The following is a 21,964-nucleotide window of genomic DNA, read 5'->3' on the forward strand; positions in this document are numbered from 1 at the left end:
GGTCTGTGCCAACCTCAGTTTAAGTGAATTAAACAAGTTTCTTTAAGCTTCACAATCCTGTAAAACAAACATGATTATACGCATTTTTACTGATGATAAACTGAGGCTCAGAGCTACCTACCAATTAAGTGACAGAGTCTATCAAATTCAGGTCTGCTGCATAGAGAGGAGACTTGTGGCTGCTGGGGCTTTGGGGAGGGGGGATGGAGTGGGAGTGTGGGATTAGCAGATGCAGACTATTATATATAGAATGTAAACAAAAAGGTCCCACTGTATACCACAGGGAACTATATTCAATATCCTGTGATAAACCATAATGGAAAAGAATATGAAAAAGCACATATATATATATATATATATATATATATATATATATATATATATATACATGTTTAACTGGGTCACTTTACTGTACAGCAGAAATTAACACAACATTGTAAATCAACTATACTTCAATAAAAATTTAAAACACACACACACACAAATCCAGTTCTGCTGATACTAACATCTTTGCTCTTTGTGCAAAACTAAAACCTTTACAAATATTGAGGCGGCAAGGAGTGACGTACAAATGTAAGTGATGAAAGGAAGGGAGCCTCAGAAAGGAAAACCATTTGTCCAGTGTCCTGGAGGGTGAAGTCCTTGCCAAGAGCATTATGGAGAGCAGGGACTATAGCTATCAGTTGCCAAGTCCCAATCTTGGGCCATGGAAATCAGAGGAAAACAAGACACCAAAAGAAGGGAGACTGGAGAAAAAAAAAAAGAAAGAAGAAGAAAGAAACAGTGATTTACTCAATTAAATTGTCTTAGCTGCTGCAAAGCTATTTATCCTAGGGAGACAGTAAACCGTAAACTGGTTTATTTGGCCTTAATTTAGAGCTGATCACCGGTATGAAAATCTGGCCAGACTACGCCAAGCAGATGGTCTCCTGTGGAAGAAGATGAGAAAAGAAACTACAAGCTTCCATTAGAGCCACAGGCTGTGTTTTATATTTTTCCCCTGCGTGTGTTTCCCACTTCCTAACAATGAGATACATGAGTGTGCATGCAAACAAAAGCAAAACTAGTCTCTTCACTTCTCAGAGCATTCAGTGACTTTTTAAGAGGCATATAGAATCTATAAAATGATGAGCCTGTAAAATTTTTAATAAGAATTTAATAACGTACTGATTTAGGAGCTTCAATTAATTACACCCGTTGGAAACCCACTCTCTGGTTTGCTCTGAGAGAACTCAGAAAATGCCATCTACTAGAGATAGAATTGTAGGCATCCCTGCCCAAAAGAAAAATAATCATAAAAATAACCCCCAAGGCAGCCTGGTCATATAACTCCCACTCCTTTTGTTTTTAATGATACATTTTCTATATTCTATTTTCTGTTTTCTCTCCAGGTAATTGAAGAAGATACATGACCCGATGGAGCAGGGAAATTACACCAGGGTGAAAGAATTTGTTTTTCAAGGACTGACCCAGCCCAAGAGCTGAGCCTGGTCTTATTTCTTCTGTTATCCTTGGTGTACACAGCTACCGTGATGGGAAACCTCCTCGTCATTGTCACCGTGACCTGTGAGTCTCGCCTTCACACCCCCATGTACTTCCTGCTCTGCAATCTCTCTGTCTTGGACATCTGCTTCTCCTCCATCACTGTTCCGAAGGTCCTAGTAGACCTTCTTACAACGAGAAAGACCATCTCCTTCAATGGTTGCACTACACAGATGTTTTTCTTCCACCTCCTCGGTGGGGCAAATGTTTTCTCTCTCTCTGTGATGGCCTTTGACCGCTACATGGCCATCTCCAAGCCCCTGCGTTATGTGACTATTATGAGTAGGGGGCAATGCACTGCCCTCATTGTGGCCTCCTGGGTGGGAGCTTCGTCCACGCCATCGTGCAGATTTCCCTCTTACTCCCACTCCCCTTCTGTGGACCTAATGTTGTGGATGGTTTCTACTGCGATGTTCCCCAGGTCCTCAAACTCGCCTGCACCGACACCTTTGCCCTTGAGGTCTTAATGATTTCCAATAATGGCTTGATCTCTACCCTGTGGTTCATCTTCCTCCTTGTGTCCTACACGGTCATCTTGACAATGCTGAGGTCTCACACTGGGGAGGGCAGGAGAAAAGCCATCTCCACTTGCACAGCGCACATCACCGTGACCTTGCACTTTGTGCCCTGCATCTACGTCTACGCCCGGCCCTTCATTGCCCTCCCCATGGACAGAGCTGTCTCCATTACCTTCACTGTCATCATTCCTGCCCTGAACCCCATGATCTACACCCTGAGGAACCAGGAGATGAAGTCAGCCATGAAAAGACTGAAGAGGAGATTTGGGCCTTACGAGAAGAAATAGATGCCATAGGGGACTTCCCTAGTGGTTAACGATTCCCTCTGCCGGGCTTCCCTGGTGGCACAGTCGTTGAGAATCTGCCTGCTAATGCAGGGGACACGGGTTCGAGCCCTGGTCTGGGAAGATCCCACATGCCGCGGGGCTGAGTCTGTGCGTCTGGAGCCTGCGCTCCACAAGAAGAGAGGCCGCGATAGTGAGAAGCACGCACGCCGTGATGAAGAGTGGCCCCTGCTTGCCACAACTAGAGAAAGCCCTCGCACAGATAAATAAATAAGAAAACCCCAAGATCACTATTTAAAAAAAAAAAGAAAGAAAAAAATAGAATCCACCTGCCAATGCAGGGGACACAGGTTTGAACCCTGGTCCGGGAAGATCCCACATGCCCCAGAGCAACTAAGCCCACCACGGGCCACAACTACTGAAGCCCATACGCCTAGAGCCCGTGCTCCGCAACAAGAGAAGCCACCGCAATGAGAAGCCCGCGCACCACAACGAAGAGGAGACCACACTCTCCATAACTAGAGAAAGCCCATGCACACCAACGAAGGCCCAATGCAGCCAAAAATAAATAAATTTATTTAAAAAAAAAGAAATAGATCCATGAAGTCCAGATTGGAAGAGTCAGAATTGCAAAGTATTTTCTCACAACACAATAGAAGACCCCGATCAACAGACCATCGTGAGACCAGAGTCTTCCCTTTGCCCTACAGCAGAATCCTCTCATAAGGATGGTCTGAAATAATCGTCTCATGGCGTGGTTGTCAGCAACGTAGAGTCTCAGATCCGTAACTTGTCAGCTCTGAAAGGGACTCTAAAGCTTATATCACTCAAACACCTCACTTTACAGGTGAGGAAATGAAGTCTGAGAGAAGATTACCTCTCAGTTCTTGAGTTGTGGCTGTACCATGTGTGCAGCCCCAGCAGTAATTAGTAAAACGATCTCCAGGGACCAGGAGTCCAGGCTATAAAATCCAGCCACCCCTCCCTTTGTGGAAGTTTTCCATTGCCCACCGTGGAGGATATGAGTTCTGTTTTTCTAAGGAAACCTTTGGGTTTCCCTTACAGAAGCTGAGATAACTTTCATATGTTTTCAAAGTTTTCATAGCTAATAAATGGCTCAGGCAAGGCTAGATCTGAGATCTCTGACCATCAGCTAAATGCACGTCTGACTACTCCTGTTGCCTCAGGCAGGATTTGAGGGCATCAAGCTCGTCTATAAAAATTTATCCTCTATTGTAATGTCATGAAAGACATTTTGTTGTCATTACCTGACCGAGGAGTATATATGATAAGGCTTCTGTACCTCTAAGAATTTCAACATCATTTTCCTGCCATTTATTCTGGGCCAGCCCTCAAGGGAGAAAGGAACCCTATCCTGTCTGCTTCGCTAGAATATGCCTGAGTCACAGGTTCACAAGAAGCAAAGGCTTAAGAACAAACTGACTTTCCATTATTCAGGGACTGATTGTCTAGAATATTACAAATCAGCCCATTCTAAATTCTTCCTCGTTCCTCTTTCTAGCATTTTCTTTAGAGCCTCCGCATTAAGAGAATAGAAACGATAAATAAATAAATTCCAGTGGGTCTCCTGGCAACCTATTATTTTTGTCGAGTAAATAGATGAAAACTGTAGTCAACTAAAATTTGGACTGGAAGTACTGATTGGCCCGTTATATCCCAGTCTAATCTCCCAGCCATGTCTGATGGACAGATGTTAAGGGAAGTAAAGAGCCATTTGCACAGAGGGATTCAGGAGGGAAACACAAACAAGGGGAACTTGCTCCAAAATCCAGCCCCTCCCAACCAGCTCTATCACTGCCTACTGCTGCTGCCTTGGTGTTGCCCTGAAATTCCTGTTCGCGGGATATTTCATAAATTAGACACAGTTCATGGGGTTCAAGCTAGATACAACGCCACTGAAAGCACACAACTCACGCCAGCACTTGAACCCTGCCAAAACTCAGATTGGGTCTTGAACCCACTATCTTTTTTTTTTTTTTTTTTTTTTTTTTTGCGGTACGCGGGCTTCCCACTGCTGTGGCCTCTCCCGTTGCGGAGCACAGGCTCCAGACGCGAACCCACTATCTTTTAATTGAGATCACACACCTGGCTTCAGGACCTGCGGAAGTTCAGGTTCTTTGTGTCTCAGAGCAGAAAGAATTCAGTGAGAGGCAAAGTGATAGGTAAGAAGTGGATCTACTTAGAGAAATATACACTCCATAGACAGAGTGTGGGCCATCTCAGAAGGCGAGAGGACCCAAATATGGGGTCGCTAGTTTTTATGGGCTGGGTAACGTTTTCTTCTTTTTTTTTTCTTTTGGCCTTGGCATGCAGGATCTTAGTTCCCTGACCAGGGATCAAACCCATGCCCCCTGCAGTAGAAGCATGGAATCCTAATCACTGGACCACCAGGCAGTTCCTTGGCTGGGTAATTTCAAAGGCTAATGAGTGGGAGGGTTTTTCTAACTGTTTTGGGGAAGGGGCGGGGACTTCCAGGAATTGGGCCACCGCCCACTTTTTGGCCTTTCCTGGTTGGCCTCAGAACTGTCACGGTGCCTGTGGGCATGTCATTTAGATGCTAATATATTACAATGAGCACATAATGAGGCTCAAGGTCCACTGGAAGTCAAATCTCTAAAACCATTCTCAGTATTATCTCACTAGGGATTAATTTGAGGTGGTCTACTGGCGCAGCCAAAGGCACCAGGTGTCATCCCAGAGTGGAAGAGATGTAGGACAGGAAAGCTGCAGTGGGTGCATGTGAGGGAGGTAAGTCCAAGTCCGGGGTGTAAAGGTAGCCCAGAGACCCAGGTACAGAAGGGTGGAACACTTCAGCAAGGTGGCAGGGGCAACACAAGACAGATGCTATTGACGAAATTCACATTTGCTCGTGTCTGATCCTGGACTCATGGATGCTTTACTAAAGTTGGAAGATCTTTTAAAAATCTACATTTGCTTCTTTGGGGTGGTTGTTACTTCCTACCTAGAATTAAAACCATTCACCACACTTTTGACTTCAGCCTTGAATTTTGTACCTAATTTACCCATGTAACAAAAACGTCAAAAACAATTCAAGCTTCCCTTGGAACCAAAGAATACAGAATCATATTCTACCATAACTAGTATGTTCCTTTATCAACAGTAGCAGCTACTTTCTTCCTTGTGAATCATTTTTTATTACCAAAAAACAAAACCAAAAAACTTCCCTTCCACATACGGTTTTTCTTCTTCTTTTTTTTTTTTTTTTAGCGGTACGCGGGTATCTCACTGTTGTGGCCTCTCCCGTTGCGGAGCACAGGCTCCGCTGCCCAGCCGCTCCACGGCATGTGGATTCTTCCCTGACCGGGGCACGAACCTGTATCCCCTCCAGCGTCAGGCGGACTCTCAACCACTGCGCCACCAGGTAAGCCCTCACATACCTCTTTTAGCACTTAATCTTTACTTTCTAGAGGCAAATAGTGAATTGAGGATTCATAAGAGACTAGTTCCAGGAAAAAAAAAATACACACACACATGTATACACACTTTTTACTTTGAGACTATCCCAGGATACACACACATACACACACAAACACACGCACAAACACACACACACTTACTTTTAAGAGACAATTAATTGATTACTGGGTTCCTAAAAGACCAGAGTACTTTGGAGAGAAGCAGTATACATTAAAATCTATTTCCCATGAAAATGTGTTCCTTCTCCTTCCATGTAATGAGAACGCGTTGCTTGACAACAATCTTTTAACATATGGATTCTAACACAGGGTATTTGCGTTTTGGCTAAATGTTCAACATCTCCCACCTTGGGAGATGTTGGGAAGCTGTATTTCAAAGAACCTCTTAAATTTAGGAGCAGTGTCTACAGAGCAAAATGTTTCATAATGTCTTCTCACCACTAGAGGGACCTATTCCTTTTCCATGATTCTCCCTTTGGCAGACGTTTAAGAATTTAACTGAGATTTTTATTTCCAAAGACGAAGCCTCAAAACCTACGTCGAATGAAAAAAAAGAAAAGAAAAAAACACAACCTAAAAGTGGAGAATTATGTTTTATTCAGAGGACTTAAGCCTGAGATACAGCCTCTCAGATAGCTCTGAGGGACTGTTCTGAAGAGGTAAGAGAGAGCCATGATATATTGGAGTTTTTGCAAAAAAACAAAACAAAAACAAAAAAACATAGTCAAACATCAAAAGAGTACTGGTGATTAAAGAAATAGACATCTCAATTAATGAATTTAGCACCTTTCTATGTATGAGAAAATGCAAGAGTCTGGGCTTACTGAAATCGTTCCTTTGATCTGCACCTTAATTGTCTAGGGCCAGTGTGTGACCTTGGGCCATTACGTAACTTCTCTGTGCTTCCTCTTAGTCCTTTGTAAAATGGGTTAGATAATAATGACTATTCAAGATTTCCGCTATTATTGTTCTACATAGTGATCCACCCCAAAACCAATGACCAAGGAATTCCACTACGGTATCGTCTGTAAGACTGAATACAATTTAGTCGCTCATCAAAAAGCACAGACTAAAGAATTAGGATATATCCAAACACCGGAAGTGAAAAGATGAGTGAAGGCTTAAGAAGGAAATAGAAGGATTTCTAGAATATTGTTGGGGTGGAGCAGTACCTCTGGCAACGCTACCTTTGTACACTAATCATAAGTGATTTATAAAGAAAAAGTACAGTTATACTGCTGATCCGGGCCCCCAGATTCAGCTGTTGGCTGGAACAAACAGTAAATGGGGCTGGGGCGGCGGCAGCATTCAGTTTTCTCAGGCTGACACTTTCACTGAAACTAGAGTCACTTTAGGGATGCAGCCTTGAGCTGCTAAAAACTATAGTAGTGCTGTTTTTTCAAGTCTTATAGGCCGCCTAGTTGAGAGGAGGGCTCAGAGGAGCCCAGCTAGAGTTTAGTCAAAGGGAAATTCTTTGCCAGAGGGAAACAGCACCGTAAAACACGTGGGGCTGTTTGAATTCTCCACCATGAGCATATAATTTTTCAAAAAGTTTTTTAATTTAAATAGAAGTACGAGGTCAGTGGACTTGGAAGTAATCAACAAAGGAGAGAGGTGACCTTCGGGATAACCCCTAACTGAGTGGTGGCAGCAACACTGAAAGATGGCAAAGCAGGGTTTAGAAGGAGCGGGATCCGGACTGCTACCCAGGCACCTGGAGGCGGAACTGCGCGGGGTAGTCGGGAGCGCGCAGGCGCAGAGACGCGCGATGACTTGAGCAGGGCGGGGCCGCTTGCACCTCCCTAGTGGCGCCACGAGGGGGCAGCCTTGGTGGCCGATGAGCGCGGGCACCTCTGGAGCCTAGCCTGCGCTTCGGGGCGCAGCGCGGAGCCCGGTTGGAAACGGCAGCGTCTCCCACTTCCTGGAGTAAAACTGAAGTTCCGACTGGCAAAAAGAAACGTTAAAATATCCCTGAAAAAGGTTAAATCCATGCTGTGGTTCCACTGGGGCTCGAACCCAGGACCTTCTGCGTGTAAAGCAGACGTGATAACCGCTACACTATGGAACCTCCCGCTGCATTTTGGCGCCAGGATACAATAAAGACATTTTATTCACACAAAGACTTTCCTCCCGATGTGTAATGAAGTTGAGAGTTGATGCCTGGCGATCGCTCGCGAGAAGAAACTTTCAAACATTTCAGACTTTCAAGCGCAATGCCCATCCACGCTTCTCCTTGGCGACGCGGGCTTCCCAGTTTGTCCGAGAAAGAAAGCGTGACCCGACGTGCCGGCGACCGTCCCCCAGACAGACGCCGCTCCTGCCTTGATGTAAGCAACGCGGAGGATTTTTGACTCGTCGGGCTCTGTGGCGCAATGGATAGCGCATTGGACTTCTAGATTAGATGGAGGCATTCAAAGGTTGTGGGTTCGAGTCCCACCAGAGTCGCTTTTGTTTTAATAAGGAAAGCTCTAGGAGGAAGACACATTACCTACGATTTCCGAGGAGACTCGCCCACTTTGAAAAGGAGCCCATTCCAGTACCCTGTGGCGTCCTCAGACGTGAATGTGTTAGGAATCCTGCTACTTGAGTCTTCATCGCTTTCGTGTGGCTCCAGTTTCTGGTGACTGGACATAAGGAAATCACAGGATGTGATGAAAGTTACCGAGTTTCCCATTCCCCCCAATCCCCGTATTGTTCTTTTACATAAGGCATAAATTTTTTTTTTTTTTAAGGCATAAAATTTTTAAATTGTGCAACTTTTCGTAGCTCAGTATTAGTCAGGTTATGTAAAATTAAGGATGATTTCGGCGGATACCAGAATGGCCGAGTGGTTAAGGCGTTGGACTTAAGATCCAATGGATTTATATCCTCGTGGGTTCGAACCCCACTTCTGGTACAAGAGAGTCTGGTTTTCTGAACATGACATGCGTCATTTTTTCTGAATTCCTGAGGACTTAATCTGAAAGATTATAGCAGACGTAGAAAGTGTAGCAATAGCTTCAGAACCGACGGTTTGGAAAGTGAAAAGTAAACGTCTGCGTGAAACTATACTACTTTGTAGGGGAGGGGGCGAGGGGTACATTGCGCAGTAAAAACGTTCCTTTTTGAAATAGAGATTATCTAAGATCATGCTATGTGCCAAATACCGTTCTAAACGCTGAGGTTGTGGGAATGCAAAGATTTGAAAGAAAAGAAAGTAAACCAAACAGAAAATCACATTAAGAAAAGAAAAAAAAAAATAGAAGGTCCTTAACCGACAAGGTTTTTGTCCAGAAGCACTTACAGGACAGAGGGACAGAGGGAAGAGGTGGTTCATAAACAGGAGGATTTCAGATGGCGATAAGCTCTTACAAAGACTTAAGTGGGGTGGCACGATAGAGTGGCATAGAACTTTTTCAGGACAAACTTATTCCATTTGATTATGGAAATCATTCACCTTGACAGGAATGTTCTCCCCCCTCTCTACCAAACAAAAACTTCCAAGGACCAGTTCTACCCCCTCCTCCTCCACGAAAAGCCTTCCCTGACCCCTGGCCCTCATTCATTCAGCAGTTTTTGAGAGCTTGCTTGGATAACAGTGGAGATGCACAGAGAAGTCCTGTCCTCACAGCAGAGACATTCTAGGAGGAAAGACAGACCATTAAACAGGTGTTGAAGGAAGGTTGTGGTGGGAGCAGCAATACGGAAAGTCTCAGAGTCCTTGGACCCAACCCCCTCTGGAGAGGATCAAGCAGAGATCTCTGCGGCAAGTTCTGATCCCTGTCTTTAAGGATCAGAGGGAACTTCCCAAACCAAAGAACTTAGAAAGTGGGAAGAGGGGGCATTTCAAGATGGCGGACGGAGGGATGGAGGGGTGGTGCGTAGGAAAAAAAGACAGGATAGTTTGTTAAATGAAATTACACACAGCTCCAGTTAACTGTCTCTACGTTAAGCAGCCCGGTTCCACACCATTAACACTTGATTATACACAGTTTGAGACTTTTGTTCTCAGGGTTCAATGCCTGTCAATCTAGTCTGCCTTAGGGGAACAGGAAACAAATCTTCACGCTCTCCTGCGTTACATTCAAAGCTGAGTACAGAACTGTTGTAGGAAGCTGAGGTTCGACCAAAGGCTCACTAACTCCCCCAGAGGATTGGCTTCATCTTACAGGCAATTTTTTTTTTTTTTTCCGGGGGGGAGGCTCTTTTTACTTTTCTTGGCTAAATCCAGCCACGTCATATGATTCTTAGGGACCTACATCTTTATTTGTGAAAAGCGCACCTAATTCACTGGTGATTTTTCAATACCAGTGTAGGGGAGCAAAATTTACCACCCCAAAATGTCTCTCTGGCATGCGGATTGTTTAGAGCTGAAAACAATCAAGGCCCAAAAGACTCAGGAAGAAAGTTTGACTTTGGACCTTCTCCCTAACTGCCTAAAGAATGTAGATGAAGGATCTGTTCCAGGAAAGGAGTTATCACCATAGATTACTATAGCACGAACCAGGTGGGTAGGCAGGGAGAAACCTAGAAAAGTCTAAAAGTGTTAACATTCCTCTCTGTGTCCCATGGTCTCTGCACGGCCCAGCAAACCGTGTTTACCAAACATTTGCTTTTCCATATTCATGCCAATTCCTTCTTCCCCTTTGAGGTTCCAAATCACTATCCCCAACATCCTCTTTTGGCTTTAGCTGAAGATAATATTTAAGGTGAGGTTTTCAGACATTTCGGCAAGTTACTTAATTTTCCTGGGTCCCTTCCATGTACACATATTATTAAACTTTTGTTTAATTTTCTTCTGTTAATCTGTCTTGTCAATTTAATTCTTAGACCAGCCAGAACTAAGAAGGATAGAGGGAAAAAGTCCTTCCTCCCCAACACCAGATACTCCCCTCCAAAACCCTGAAGCATGGAGGGAGCCTCTACTGGGAAGGAAATTTGCTTTTCACCTTCCTTTGCTGGGATCTGTAGAAAACACAGGATCAGGGATGCTTTGATCTAAAGGGCTGCCTACGTGATCTCAGAAGGATGGAATAATCTAACTGACAATTTTTTTCTTCTTCATTTATTTTATTATTGAAAACAATACATGCTTTTTTAATGCAATAATACAGATGTACGTAAAGGAAACAGTGAGAGACTCTTCTCACACACTTCATTGCCGTTCCTCAAAAGGTGGTCATTTTTATCAGATTGTTTTCTACCCTTAAACATCTCTTATGGGGCTTCCCTGGTGGCGCAGTGGTTGGGAGTCCTGCCGATGCAGGGGACGCAGGTTCGTGCCCCGGTCCGCGAAGATCCCGCGTGCCGCGGAGCGGCTGGGCCCGTGGGCCATGGCCGCTGAGCCTGCGCGTCCGGAGCCTGTGCTCCGCAACGGGAGAGGCCACAACAGTGAGAGGCCCGCGTACCACACACACACAAAAAAAATCTCTTATGTATATGCAAGCAACAAATATACAATTATATATATAATTAAAGGATATATATTCATATACACATCGTTTGACTTTTCCACAAATATTATATCATACGTATGGTTTATTTAGCACCTTCTGTCATTTTTGTTTAACATAACGTGACTATCTTTCCCTAGTGGATTACTTTTTAAACTTTGTTCATAGTTCCTGAGGTTACCAACCGGAGCCGGAACCGAGCTCAGTTTCAGCTGATCTCACTCAAAAGTCAGTGTTCAAGAGACACAAGGGTTGGTGCTTTATTCAGGAAGCCGGCAATCTGGGAAGATAGCAAACTAGTGTCCCCAAAACCATCTCCAAGTTGCCAGTTAGAGGGAAAAGGGTTTTATAGGGAAAAACCAGGAAGTTTCAGGGGTGTGCGGGCTATGTGCAGAACAGCACAGACGGCTCCGATAATCATCTCAAAATGATCCATGCGGTGGTCTGGTCGGAATCACCACGTTTTAAGCACAGTTAATCTTCAACTCCAGGGTCTGTTTGGTTCCACTTCCTTGAGGCGAATTTCTGGAAGTATGCATGTCATAGATTCAGTACTGCCCAAGATGGAGCAGCTTGTGTCGAGGCTACGGTCTGGTCATCATGCAGTTAGCTTTTTCCCTCTGGTGGTGGTTTTAGTATCTGCAAAACAACTCAGGAATGTGCATCAGACACTGTTGTCTATGTCCTTCAGGGAAGAACTAAAGATTCTGTGACTCCTATATGGCTGATCTGTTTACATTGTTACCAGTTCTCCTCGCCCAACTGCTAGCTTTTGTTACTATAGGTTCACATTCTTCCAATCCTTACCTCTTGAGCTAGCTTTTTCTGACTCTTGGGAGGCCTGGTAGACTAAAGCTTTTCTACAAACAAGAGACAGGTGGAGCACACTAGGTGGAGTTCGGGGTCTCTGTTTCAGGAAGGCCCCCTAGGGTCCTGCTCGGTTACACGGATATATTTCTCCATAAAAGACTGCAGACGTCATCCTTCCCCAACAGAGTTCAGAGTGTCTCTGAAATCCGAGGGCAGCTAAAATGGCTATGAGGCTCTACCCCATAGGATTCCTTTCCCTTCCCCTTCAAGGGATCTTATCCAGAGCCTCAATGAATAACATGGCAATGAAGAAACAGGAGTAATGAAAAAATGCGCCTATTAGTGACAACTGAAAAAATACACAACCTAAAACTTGAGAGTTTCGTTTTATTCAGGGACCTTACTGAAGACTAGCCAGGGAATCGGCCTCTCAGCTCTGAGGAACTGTTCCAGGAAGGTAAGGGAGGGGCCAGGATATATAGGATTTTTTGCTGGGAAAAAAAACCATGTAGTTGAACATCAAATGATTACTGCCAAACACACACACACACACACACACACACACACACACACACAAAACAGACATCTCAAGTTAATTATTTTAGTGCTTTTCTAAGTTTGGGAAGACGCAAGGGTCTGGGTTCATTGAAATTATTCCTTTGACATGCATCTTAACTCTCTAGGGCCAGTATCCTGTTTTTCTGCATCCTGAATTCCCCTCTGGGCGCACCAACAGGGAAGGTGCAGTGGCTGGTGGCTTGATGGCTGCAACATTCGTTGTTTAGTGGAATGGTAGGCAACATGGGTTGTTTACTGAAATGGCAGGAAACTTTTTGTTTTTTGTGTGTCCACATTAGTTATATTCAGGACACAGCTGCCAGGGTAATGGGACTTCCTAAAAATATAAACTCCAGCCGGATCCAAACCTTTCAATGGGAGCTTCAAGGAAAATGTTCAGATTCCCTGGCGGAGGTCCTTTTCCTTTTGTTGTTCCCTCTGCTCAAAATTCTCTTCCCGAGCCTTCAGGGCCCCAGTCACCATTGGTAGCTCATCTGGGCATCACCTCCTGCTTGAATACTTGGCAGGACGCTTACTTCTGGCGTTGACCTGCTTCCCACCATCAAAGCGCTTGACTTCTGTTTTGCGTGCCTTCCCGCCCCACTGAGGACCAGGACCGGGTCTTGGTCCTGGATGTGTTCTGACTAATAAAGATTGGAGACCTAATCAATTACTCATAAGATTCCACCCGCAAGACCCTCCGGGACTCTTCACAGACCAAGATTGGATTTAGAAATCCAGACGTCCTAAATCTGGAGAATTCCTCCTGGGATGTTCCCTTTAGGACGCGAGGGGCGGGGGCGCTGCTGGCGTGGAAGCACGGTCTATTTTCTTTATAGTCTTTCTGTAATGGGATCAGAAAAGATTCCTTCGCCAAACGCCTTCCCGACCTGGATTTTGCAGTTTCACCACTCACGTAATCAACAAAAAGACTCAGGATTTTAATCGAATAGGAAAAGAATAGGGCCACGTGGTCTATTTTCTGTGGATAGACTAGGAGCCGCGATGCCTTCCCGAGCCCGGGTAGCTCAGTCGGTAGAGCATCAGACTTTTAATCTGAGGGTCCAGGGTTCAAGTCCCTGTTCGGGCGGTTATTTTAAACTCCTAAAACAAATTTGAGCGTGTGTCCACACCACTCTCGCTGAGCAGGTGTGAGGTTACGCAGAACACACTTGATTCAGCCCTCCTGGAGTTTACAACCCAGGCCAGACCAAAGGTGGATTTTGCAGAAAAAGTGAAAAGTGAGGAAAGCAACTGATAACTTTCTCTTCCAACCTCAGTCTTTTCTCTTCCAACCTTGTATGATAGATACTTTGTCTTCAGATATTTTTTCCTTAAAATTAACATGTATTATTTTATATAGAAACATCAATAAACATCGTCAGAGTCACGGATGGTAATGCTCCTGGCAGTAAATGTGCAAATTTTGGCACTAAGTGATAATAGTTCACACACTGTTTATTAAAAGCGCGGTGAGAAGACTGGGATTCCAAGAAATATTTCAGGTCAACACACGTGCTTATAAATCACATCTTCAGCCGAGAACCATTCTTCACCAAATTTCTAACACGCTGATAGGACCCTGACTTGCGTGTATAGACAAACGTTTTTGAAGTCTTCATGTCTGTCGTCAATGAGAAACGCTTGCAAGCCCAGCGTAACTATACTTGGCATCAAACTCAAGACCTTCTACGTGCAGACCGGAAGTGGTGGCCATCACACTATGAAACATCCGACACAGTCTAAGTGGACTGGGTCCAGGTCATTCCATGACTTGTGATATCTTTACGAGGTTTAAGCTCTTAGGATCCTCGCAGTGTGTGGGATCGGGGAGGGAGGTGAGCCTTCATGGGAGACACTGTAAGGAAAGGAAGGTACTCCAGACTCCAGTCCCGTCCAATGATGCGTCAGCAAAAGCTCTGCCGAAACCCGGGATCGAACCAGGGACCTTTAGATCTTCAGTCTAACGCTCTCCCAACTGAGCTATTTCGGCGAGGGTGCTGAGTCTCTCGACCCTGTTAAGGAAATAAAAAAAAAAATTATTTTAAACTAAGATTTTTCTTTCATCTCTACCTTTCCAATTCCCAATTTCACCTTCCAAATTGCATCTTATTTTATCTCTGAGATTTCGAGGGCAGTGAGTGAGAAAAAGAATTTCTGTCAATGTGGGGAAATTGTCCCAGGCTACATATTCTTGTCTTCCTAAGGCTTTTTTTTACGTCTCCCCAGGACCCTAATAAGAGGAAAGACAGCCGCCTACTAAGTGCCTACTGTGTGCCCAGCACGTCCTCTACGTGGTGTCAGTTCAGTCCCCACCCCCCCAACCCTGCCTTAAGGTTGATATAATATGATAATTTTTAAATGAAATAACTAATTTGCCTTCAAATCATCCAGAACCGAAGCAGAGCTATTCAGCTCCAAAGCTCGAAAGGTCTTGGTAGAGAGAGACTTTGATTTGTCTTTTCCTTTTAATTTTTGGTGTTTTGTTTTGTTTTGCTTTTTTCTCACTTTTCACCCCCTGGTGAAAGGGAGAGGGAGTGAACTTGAGGACAGGACGGAGGAAAGAGCCAGGAGGTCTCAGTGCTCTCCTCCTCTTGTCCTCTCCTTTCCCCCACCTGGTGTGTTCTTGTTCAGTCAGGAAATGATCGGAGCAAAGAGACTCCACTTTTCAAGGTTGCCAGAAATGGACTTGCTCACTTTCCAGGGGACTTCCTCAGGAAGAAGAGGCAAAATCCGAGTGTTTGCCTCAGCTCCCTTACTTTGTTCCCCTGGAACGCCACCTGAGTGCCATGATTCACTTCCTTCCAGAAAGAATCCCACTCTTCCTTGGGTCGGTGACCATTGCTGTCGCCTGAGCACATACCAACCAACACAAGTCACATGAATACGGGTTCATGATCTTCACATATTGGGAACATATTTCTTTGAAATGGTTTCTTACCTGTTTCAGTGTGTCTTTTGTTCCCTCCCTAGACTGAAAGCTCTTTAATAGTAATAGCTGCAATGTACTGCATGCTCGCTTTGGGGCAAAGACCCTACTAAGCACCGTTGTATGCATTGTTACCTCATTTAATCAGCACAGGTTTATGAGAGGGATGCTGTTACTATTATTCCCTTGCTCCTGATGAGGAAGCTGTGCTTTGGAGAGAAGAAAATTGTGGGTCTGTGTAGGCACAGGGTAAGGCATTCAGCTTGGAGGGTGAAGGGGTGAAGGCCCTGCCTCCCACTTGAGGTCTATGTCCACCTTCGCCCTGCCCCACCGATCAGCGTCCTTTGGGTACGTTAGGTACCATAGTCCATCACCTAAGAGGGCAGCTGACTCAATCAGCCCACATCCCCATCCTGTTAATGAGTTCAAGATCGACTTTCTTCTGTTGCCTGGCAGAAGCAAGGAAGGCTCAGTCTCCAGGTAGGCAAGGATGTACCTGGTCCCTTCACCTCACAGGGAAGATTAGTTTAGTCTTGGTGAATCCATGCCTGAGCTCTTGCGTCCACAACCCGACTTCCTCAAAACTTCTCAGGAGCCAAATGCTGTCCTTATTAATTTGTAGTCAGCGGCAGCTAACATTTTTGTTTTTCGAACTCCAGGACACTTCGCATTCCAGCCCCTCAAACGCACGCACGCTCTCCCAGCAGGCACCCTCCTTCTCCCACCAGCAGAAGCTGCCATCTCAACCTCAACTTCTCCCTGGATTCAGGGTCACACTTTTGGGGTTAGCGGAGAGACTGGACCTCGGTAGAGAGGGGGAGCTGCCCTGCCTGGTGCTTCAGTTTCTAGATGGCACCTCTTCCTTTTCAGAGCGCAAAAAATATTCTCTAGAAGGGTAGCAAGGTGGAGTGGAAGGGTGCGGGATCCGTCCCACAATCCTCAGGCACCCAGAGGGAGGGATCCCGAGAGAGAGGGTCTGCAGGGCTCGCTCACGGAGAGCGAAGGGAGGCGGCGACTGCGGGAGCCCCAGCGACTTCCTGAAGGCTTCGTCCCCCTTTCTTTAATTGCAGCAGTAGTTGAGACCAAGCAGCCCAGTCAGCGGCTGCCGAGTAAGCCAGCTTATTTAGACCCTACAGCGATGCACTGCGAATCTCCTGGAGGCCTTTGCACAAAGGCCCGTGGTGTCTGCCTGCCTTTTACCCCCGGGAAGTGGTTGGAAACGCAGGGTACACGCTCCACATTTTACTCCCTTTTCCAAAGGCAACTGGCTAAAAATCAGAGGCCCCTAAAGCTAGTTCTCACTTTTAAAATACCTGTTAAAAAAAGGAAACTCCGCCCGAACAGGGACTTGAACCCTGGACCCTCAGATTAAAAGTCTGATGCTCTACCGACTGAGCTATCCGGGCTCACGGCGAAGCTTTGCACTGCGGTGAGTGAAAGGCATGTAATCGTTTGCGCTGCAGCTAATGGGCGGGATACCGGGTGAGTTTCCGGGCTCCTCCTTTGTGTGTGATTCAATCCAATTGCAGTCCAGAGATCCCACGGCGCCGGGCAGGCGAAGTGGGGAGTATGGAAAGAAGGTGATTAAGTCGTTCTCTGGCAGATGAATACAGATTTCTCAAATAAAACAGAACACGTCCTCTTTTATATAGAGACCCCTTGGCAAACGTGAATCCTGATTTCTGCAAAACCCTGCGGAGGGAGGAGAAGCCGCTTACTCACTGTCCCCGCCCCTCCGCGATTCGTTGCCCCAAACCCAAAGCGCACAGGGTCGGAGACCACAGTTCAGTGTTAAAGGTACCAAGCTGCTACTTCTCCCGAGAAGCGCCACTTCGCAGTTCCTTGTTCCCATCCTAGGCGCCCACGAAACTGATGAGCTGAAAGAGACGATCCGGGATCCAGCCAGAAGTGGTGGCAACCACCACCGCCCTGGGCTCTAAAAGCGCGCCCACGCCCCGCTCGCCACCCTCGCCAGCCCCGCCCCCACGGGCCTGGCCTTTGCGCACGCGCGCTCACCCCACTCTGGCATGGCTGAACCCACCTCCCTCCACTTCTCAAGCGTACACGCCACTATTGTCGTACTACAGATCCCGCTATACCTTTTCAATCCTCCGGGCCTTGGCTCACGGGTTCCCTCTAACTGGAATGCAACCACCCTTTCACTTCTACCCCCTCGTCCGCCCAAAGCACTTTTGAGGACTCAGCTTAACCGCCATCCCACCGGGGAAGCTCTTGGTGACCCGCACCATCCCTGGTCTCCTCCCCTGCACTGTGGAGCTACTATAGAGCTGGTAGCAGACCTTTGGGACCGTGTAATCAATGCTTTAATAGAGGAATATATACTTTGGTAACACCGAGGAATGACTAGAAGGTGGGTAGAGCAGAACCTGGCAGGAAAAAAAGACATTAGAACCTTGCCTTGAAAGGTGAGTAGGGGTATGCCAGGCTTGCGAGCTTGGTGATGCAGGCAGACACACCTGTATTCTTCTCGGAGCTTCTTGCTTGTATCCAAATACTTCCCAAAGGGATTCCTCAGGCTGGAAACTGGGAAGGGTTTGCCCTTTCAGGGCAAAGGCCCAACATTTCCTAGGAGTATGGTGCCCACCTTCATGGTCCCGAGGTGGTTGACCTTCGTTCAGAGCACTTTTTCCTCGGGAGCAATAATAAAAATCTCACCCTTCCCTCTTACCTTTAAAGCATGCTGTCTGGGTGGATAGAGATTTATTTATTTATTTAAAAAAATTTTTTATTGGCTCAGGGCATTGTGGGGGCCGTCAAGTCTAGAATCTGTTGGGTTGGCCAACAAGCTGGAAATTTAGGTAAGAGTTGATGTTGCATCTTGAGTCCAGCTTCAGCAGCGCAGCCAGCTGGAGGCTCAGGTAGGCTTTCTGTGTTACAGTCTTGAGGAGAATTCCTTCTTCATCAGGAAACCCCAGTCTTTGTTCTTAAACCTTCACCTGATTGGACGACGCACACCCGCATTATGGAGGGTAATGTGCTTTACTCAGAGTCTACTGATTTAAATGTTAATCACATCTAAAGAATACCTTCACAGCACCACCTAGACTGGCATTTGGGCACCATAGCTAGCCAAATTGACACATAAAATTCACCATCACACGTGCCGACATGCATCATGCAAAGTTTGAACTGCCCCATCTATTCATCCACCATTTTGTTTTCCTTCCTTTTGATGATCATTGAATTTTTCAAAGAGTCCCTTAAGCAAAATGCATCCTTCCACCCAAGAGCGCAAAGTTTTGGGGGCTGAAGCCCCACATCAGCAGGCATCTTGGCACAGATTAACAGAAAGGGGAGGACAAATAATAGGTCCAAAAACAATAGTTCTCCATGTTGCCTTTTATGTGAGGACTAGGTCTCATTCCTCTCTCCCCATGTCCCAGCCAGGGAGCTGGCAGAAGAGAAAGCATTCCCTGAGCGTGTGTTCCATTGCACTGCCTTGAATGGAGTGGCTCATCATCTTAACAAGATTTTTTTTTTTTTTTTTTTAAGATTCATTCCAACTTCCAAATCTCCCTTTCCTCCACCCCCATCCCAGGCCAGAGCGGACAGTTCTGGAAGCCTGGGACCAGGTGAGATGGCTGATTCCTGGGGTGTTTCCTGGTGATCCCCACCAAGGTCTCGTCCGGTGGTGGTGAGAACAAATTAGCTGATGGACGCAAATGCATTTTGAAACCTGAGAGATGAGAATAAGAAATTACCAGTCTCTTCTGAAATTCATGTCGCCCTGACTGTAGTTTCTGAGTATCTTTCCGGGGACGCGGTGTGGGGTGGAGGGGCGCATCCAGAGATGTGTGGGGGCATGATGTACAATAGTGGTTTGCGATTTAGCGAATAAAAATACAGTTAAATTTGAATTTCAGAAAAATAACTAATACGTGTATTATGTCCCATGCCAATCTTTGGGAGGCTTATACTAGAAATAGTCATTGTTTCTCCGAAATTCAAATTTAATTGGGCGTCCTGTATTTGATTTGATAACGCTAGTGTAGGCATAAACCAGAAAGGAATTCCAACCCTACCCCACCCCGCCGCCGCCACCATCAGCAAAAGCTGTCCTTGTTATTGTTAAACCCCAAGCTGAAATCGAGGATTTCTTTCTGTGCAGCCCCGCGCCCCGCACGTGGTGGCTCCATGACCGCCAAATCCCCCTGCGGAGCGTCGGCGCGCCCGTCCCAGCGGGGAGAGAGTCCAACACCGGCAGCTCCTGGAACGTGGTGGGAAAGAAGCCGGCGGGCTGGGATGAATTCGAAAGCGAACGGCGCACCGTGTGTGGGGAGAGAGAGCCCGCCGGCCACACAGAGCAGCCACACAGAGCAGCTTAAAAGCAAAGACATAAATCCCTTTACGGTTTCCTCCTTCCCAGAGAAAAGAAAGAAAGCCGGCCTGTTCTTCCGCATCCACCCAAGCACGTTATCATCCATGCTCAAGTGAGACCTGGGTAACAGCCTGAGATGCTCCCCCTTACAGAGAGGGGGACGAGTACGCACGTTATTGAGAAGAGGAGCGTCACGGAAACCCGGGATCGAACCAGGCACCTTTAAATCTTCAGTCTAATGGTCTCCCAACTGAGCTATTTCGGCTTTCCTTGGAAAAGGTTCCTCATATCTATAATGAAATAATATCTGTTCCATTGCAGCAAAAAAGGATTCGGATATAGGTTCAGCTGGAGGTAGGCACTTAAATATTAGAGGTGATGAGGCAAGGCCTCTGTTTATAAGCTAGATGTGATAAATAATTTTACTTTTCTCTGTGTTTTAACTACCCTGCAATTTGCTTTTCTCATTTAAAACTAAATCGTGGCGGGCTTCCCTGGTGGCGCAGTGGTGGAGAGTCTGCTTGTCGATGCAGCGGACACGAGTTCGTGCCCTGGTCCGGGAAGATCCCTACATGCTGTGGAGCGGCTGGGCCCGTGAGCCATGGCCGCTGAGCCTGCGCGTCTGGAGCCTGTGCTCTGCAACGGGAGAAGCCACAGCAGTGAGAAACCCGCGTACTGCAAAAAAGAAAAAAAGTTAAAAATAAATCATGGACTTCTTTTTTTCATGTCAGCTATGTATGTAGACCTATCTCCTTCTTTTTAACCCATGCACGATATCGGATTGTATGGATATAACACAATCCATGTAATCAAATACCTAATGATGGACATTTTGACTTTTTCCCCCTAGGTTTCATTATTAAAAACAATACTGCAATGACTATCCCTTTGTATTTGTTTTTCTTGTGAGAAGGCAGATTTCGCAAGGCCAAAATACATGAACATTTTGAATTTTTCAGATATTGTCAAAGTGGTCTCAAGAAGTGTATGCGAGAGGACAGACAGGAAGGCCATTTGTAAAGATTTCAAATGTCAATTTTCAATGTTACCTCCTGATGAAGTATACATAGAGTCATTGTATCTGTATGCTAAAAGCATTGATTTGCTAAACCTATTTAAAGTATACCTCAATTTTTGTAATCTCATCTTGACGTTTAAAAAATTTGAAACATATAGACATTGTCAAAATGTGGAATTGGCTCCGACCTCTCAAACTCTGAGAAGCGAGCTGTGGTTTAATAATATCCCCTAATATGCTGATTTATCCCACCTCCTCCTCTCACTTCATAATTTTGTGACCCTTGCGTTTATATATAGATATAAAATTGCACTAGCCCTAACCCTAATTGAATCAGAATCTCTGCAGATGGGGCTCAGGATTATATATTTTTTAATTTGCAGGTGATTTTAATGTGCAGCCTCTCTCGGCATCTCATTCCTCAGTTCTCACAAAAATGTAGCCATTACATTTGGACCCATGTTTTAAGTCGCTTACTCAACCTCTCCACAGGCTCCTCCAACTCAGAATGCCCCAAAACGAACCCATCTTTCCCTCTAGACTTGTTTAGCTTGCTACCACCTTCCTTCTAAGTTTCCTGAGCGAGAAAAATACAAGTTCCTCCCTCCCTCCCTCCCTCTGCTCTCCACCAAAAATCATACTCAAGTGCTGTTCATTCCAGTCAATACCGGAATCCCTGCACTTCTCTTCATTCTCACAACTTCTCCAATCTCTTAATTGATCTACCTGTCAATCATTTTCCACACTGGAACCCATCACCCTGCTTACAGATCTTTCACTGGCTCCCTTGCTGAAAACGAAAACCAAGGTTTCTTTATGTGGTATATGAAGACTTCCATGACTTGGGCCTTACCTCTCTCCATCACTGTATCAGTGCCCTCTCCTTGACCTTAAACTCCAGCCATTCATACAGCCATCCAAGAGCAGGATGCTTTCCTCGACTTTGCTCTCCATCTTTATCCATGCAGCATCTTACAGGGTGCCCTTTCCCTAACCCCTATTAAACCTGCAACTCTCAACTCAGATACATCCTCCTAGTTGTATTGAATAGAAGGCTTCCCTGACATGTCTTTATC

The 21,964-nt window shown here is 45.7% G+C and overlaps 1 protein-coding gene and 6 non-coding genes across 7 annotated transcripts; 4 read left to right on the forward strand and 3 right to left on the reverse strand.

Moving 5' to 3' along the window:
* Positions 1-1,416: 1,416 nt before the first annotated feature.
* Positions 1,417-2,347, forward strand: LOC136126476 (olfactory receptor 4D9-like). Its single transcript, XM_065881629.1, is given in 3 exon segments — positions 1,417-1,471; positions 1,474-1,866; positions 1,869-2,347. Coding segments are annotated over 3 exon segments (927 nt in total).
* Positions 2,348-7,797: 5,450 nt separating this feature from the next.
* TRNAV-UAC (transfer RNA valine (anticodon UAC)) lies at positions 7,798-7,870 on the reverse strand. Its single transcript has one exon. It is a non-coding gene; the product is annotated as a tRNA-Val (tRNA).
* Positions 7,871-8,160: 290 nt separating this feature from the next.
* TRNAR-UCU (transfer RNA arginine (anticodon UCU)) lies at positions 8,161-8,247 on the forward strand. Its single transcript is given in 2 exon segments — positions 8,161-8,197; positions 8,212-8,247. It is a non-coding gene; the product is annotated as a tRNA-Arg (tRNA).
* Positions 8,248-8,615: 368 nt separating this feature from the next.
* Positions 8,616-8,698, forward strand: TRNAL-UAA (transfer RNA leucine (anticodon UAA)). Its single transcript has one exon. It is a non-coding gene; the product is annotated as a tRNA-Leu (tRNA).
* Positions 8,699-13,619: 4,921 nt separating this feature from the next.
* TRNAK-UUU (transfer RNA lysine (anticodon UUU)) lies at positions 13,620-13,692 on the forward strand. The gene has a single exon. It is a non-coding gene; the product is annotated as a tRNA-Lys (tRNA).
* Positions 13,693-14,522: 830 nt separating this feature from the next.
* On the reverse strand, positions 14,523-14,595 carry TRNAF-GAA (transfer RNA phenylalanine (anticodon GAA)). Its single transcript has one exon. It is a non-coding gene; the product is annotated as a tRNA-Phe (tRNA).
* A 2,269-nt stretch (positions 14,596-16,864) lies between these two features.
* Positions 16,865-16,937, reverse strand: TRNAK-UUU (transfer RNA lysine (anticodon UUU)). The gene has a single exon. It is a non-coding gene; the product is annotated as a tRNA-Lys (tRNA).
* Between the last annotated feature and the right edge of the window lie 5,027 nt (positions 16,938-21,964).

This window comes from Phocoena phocoena, chromosome 8, assembly GCF_963924675.1.
Source record: "Phocoena phocoena chromosome 8, mPhoPho1.1, whole genome shotgun sequence".
NCBI classification, from domain to species: domain Eukaryota; kingdom Metazoa; phylum Chordata; class Mammalia; order Artiodactyla; family Phocoenidae; genus Phocoena; species Phocoena phocoena.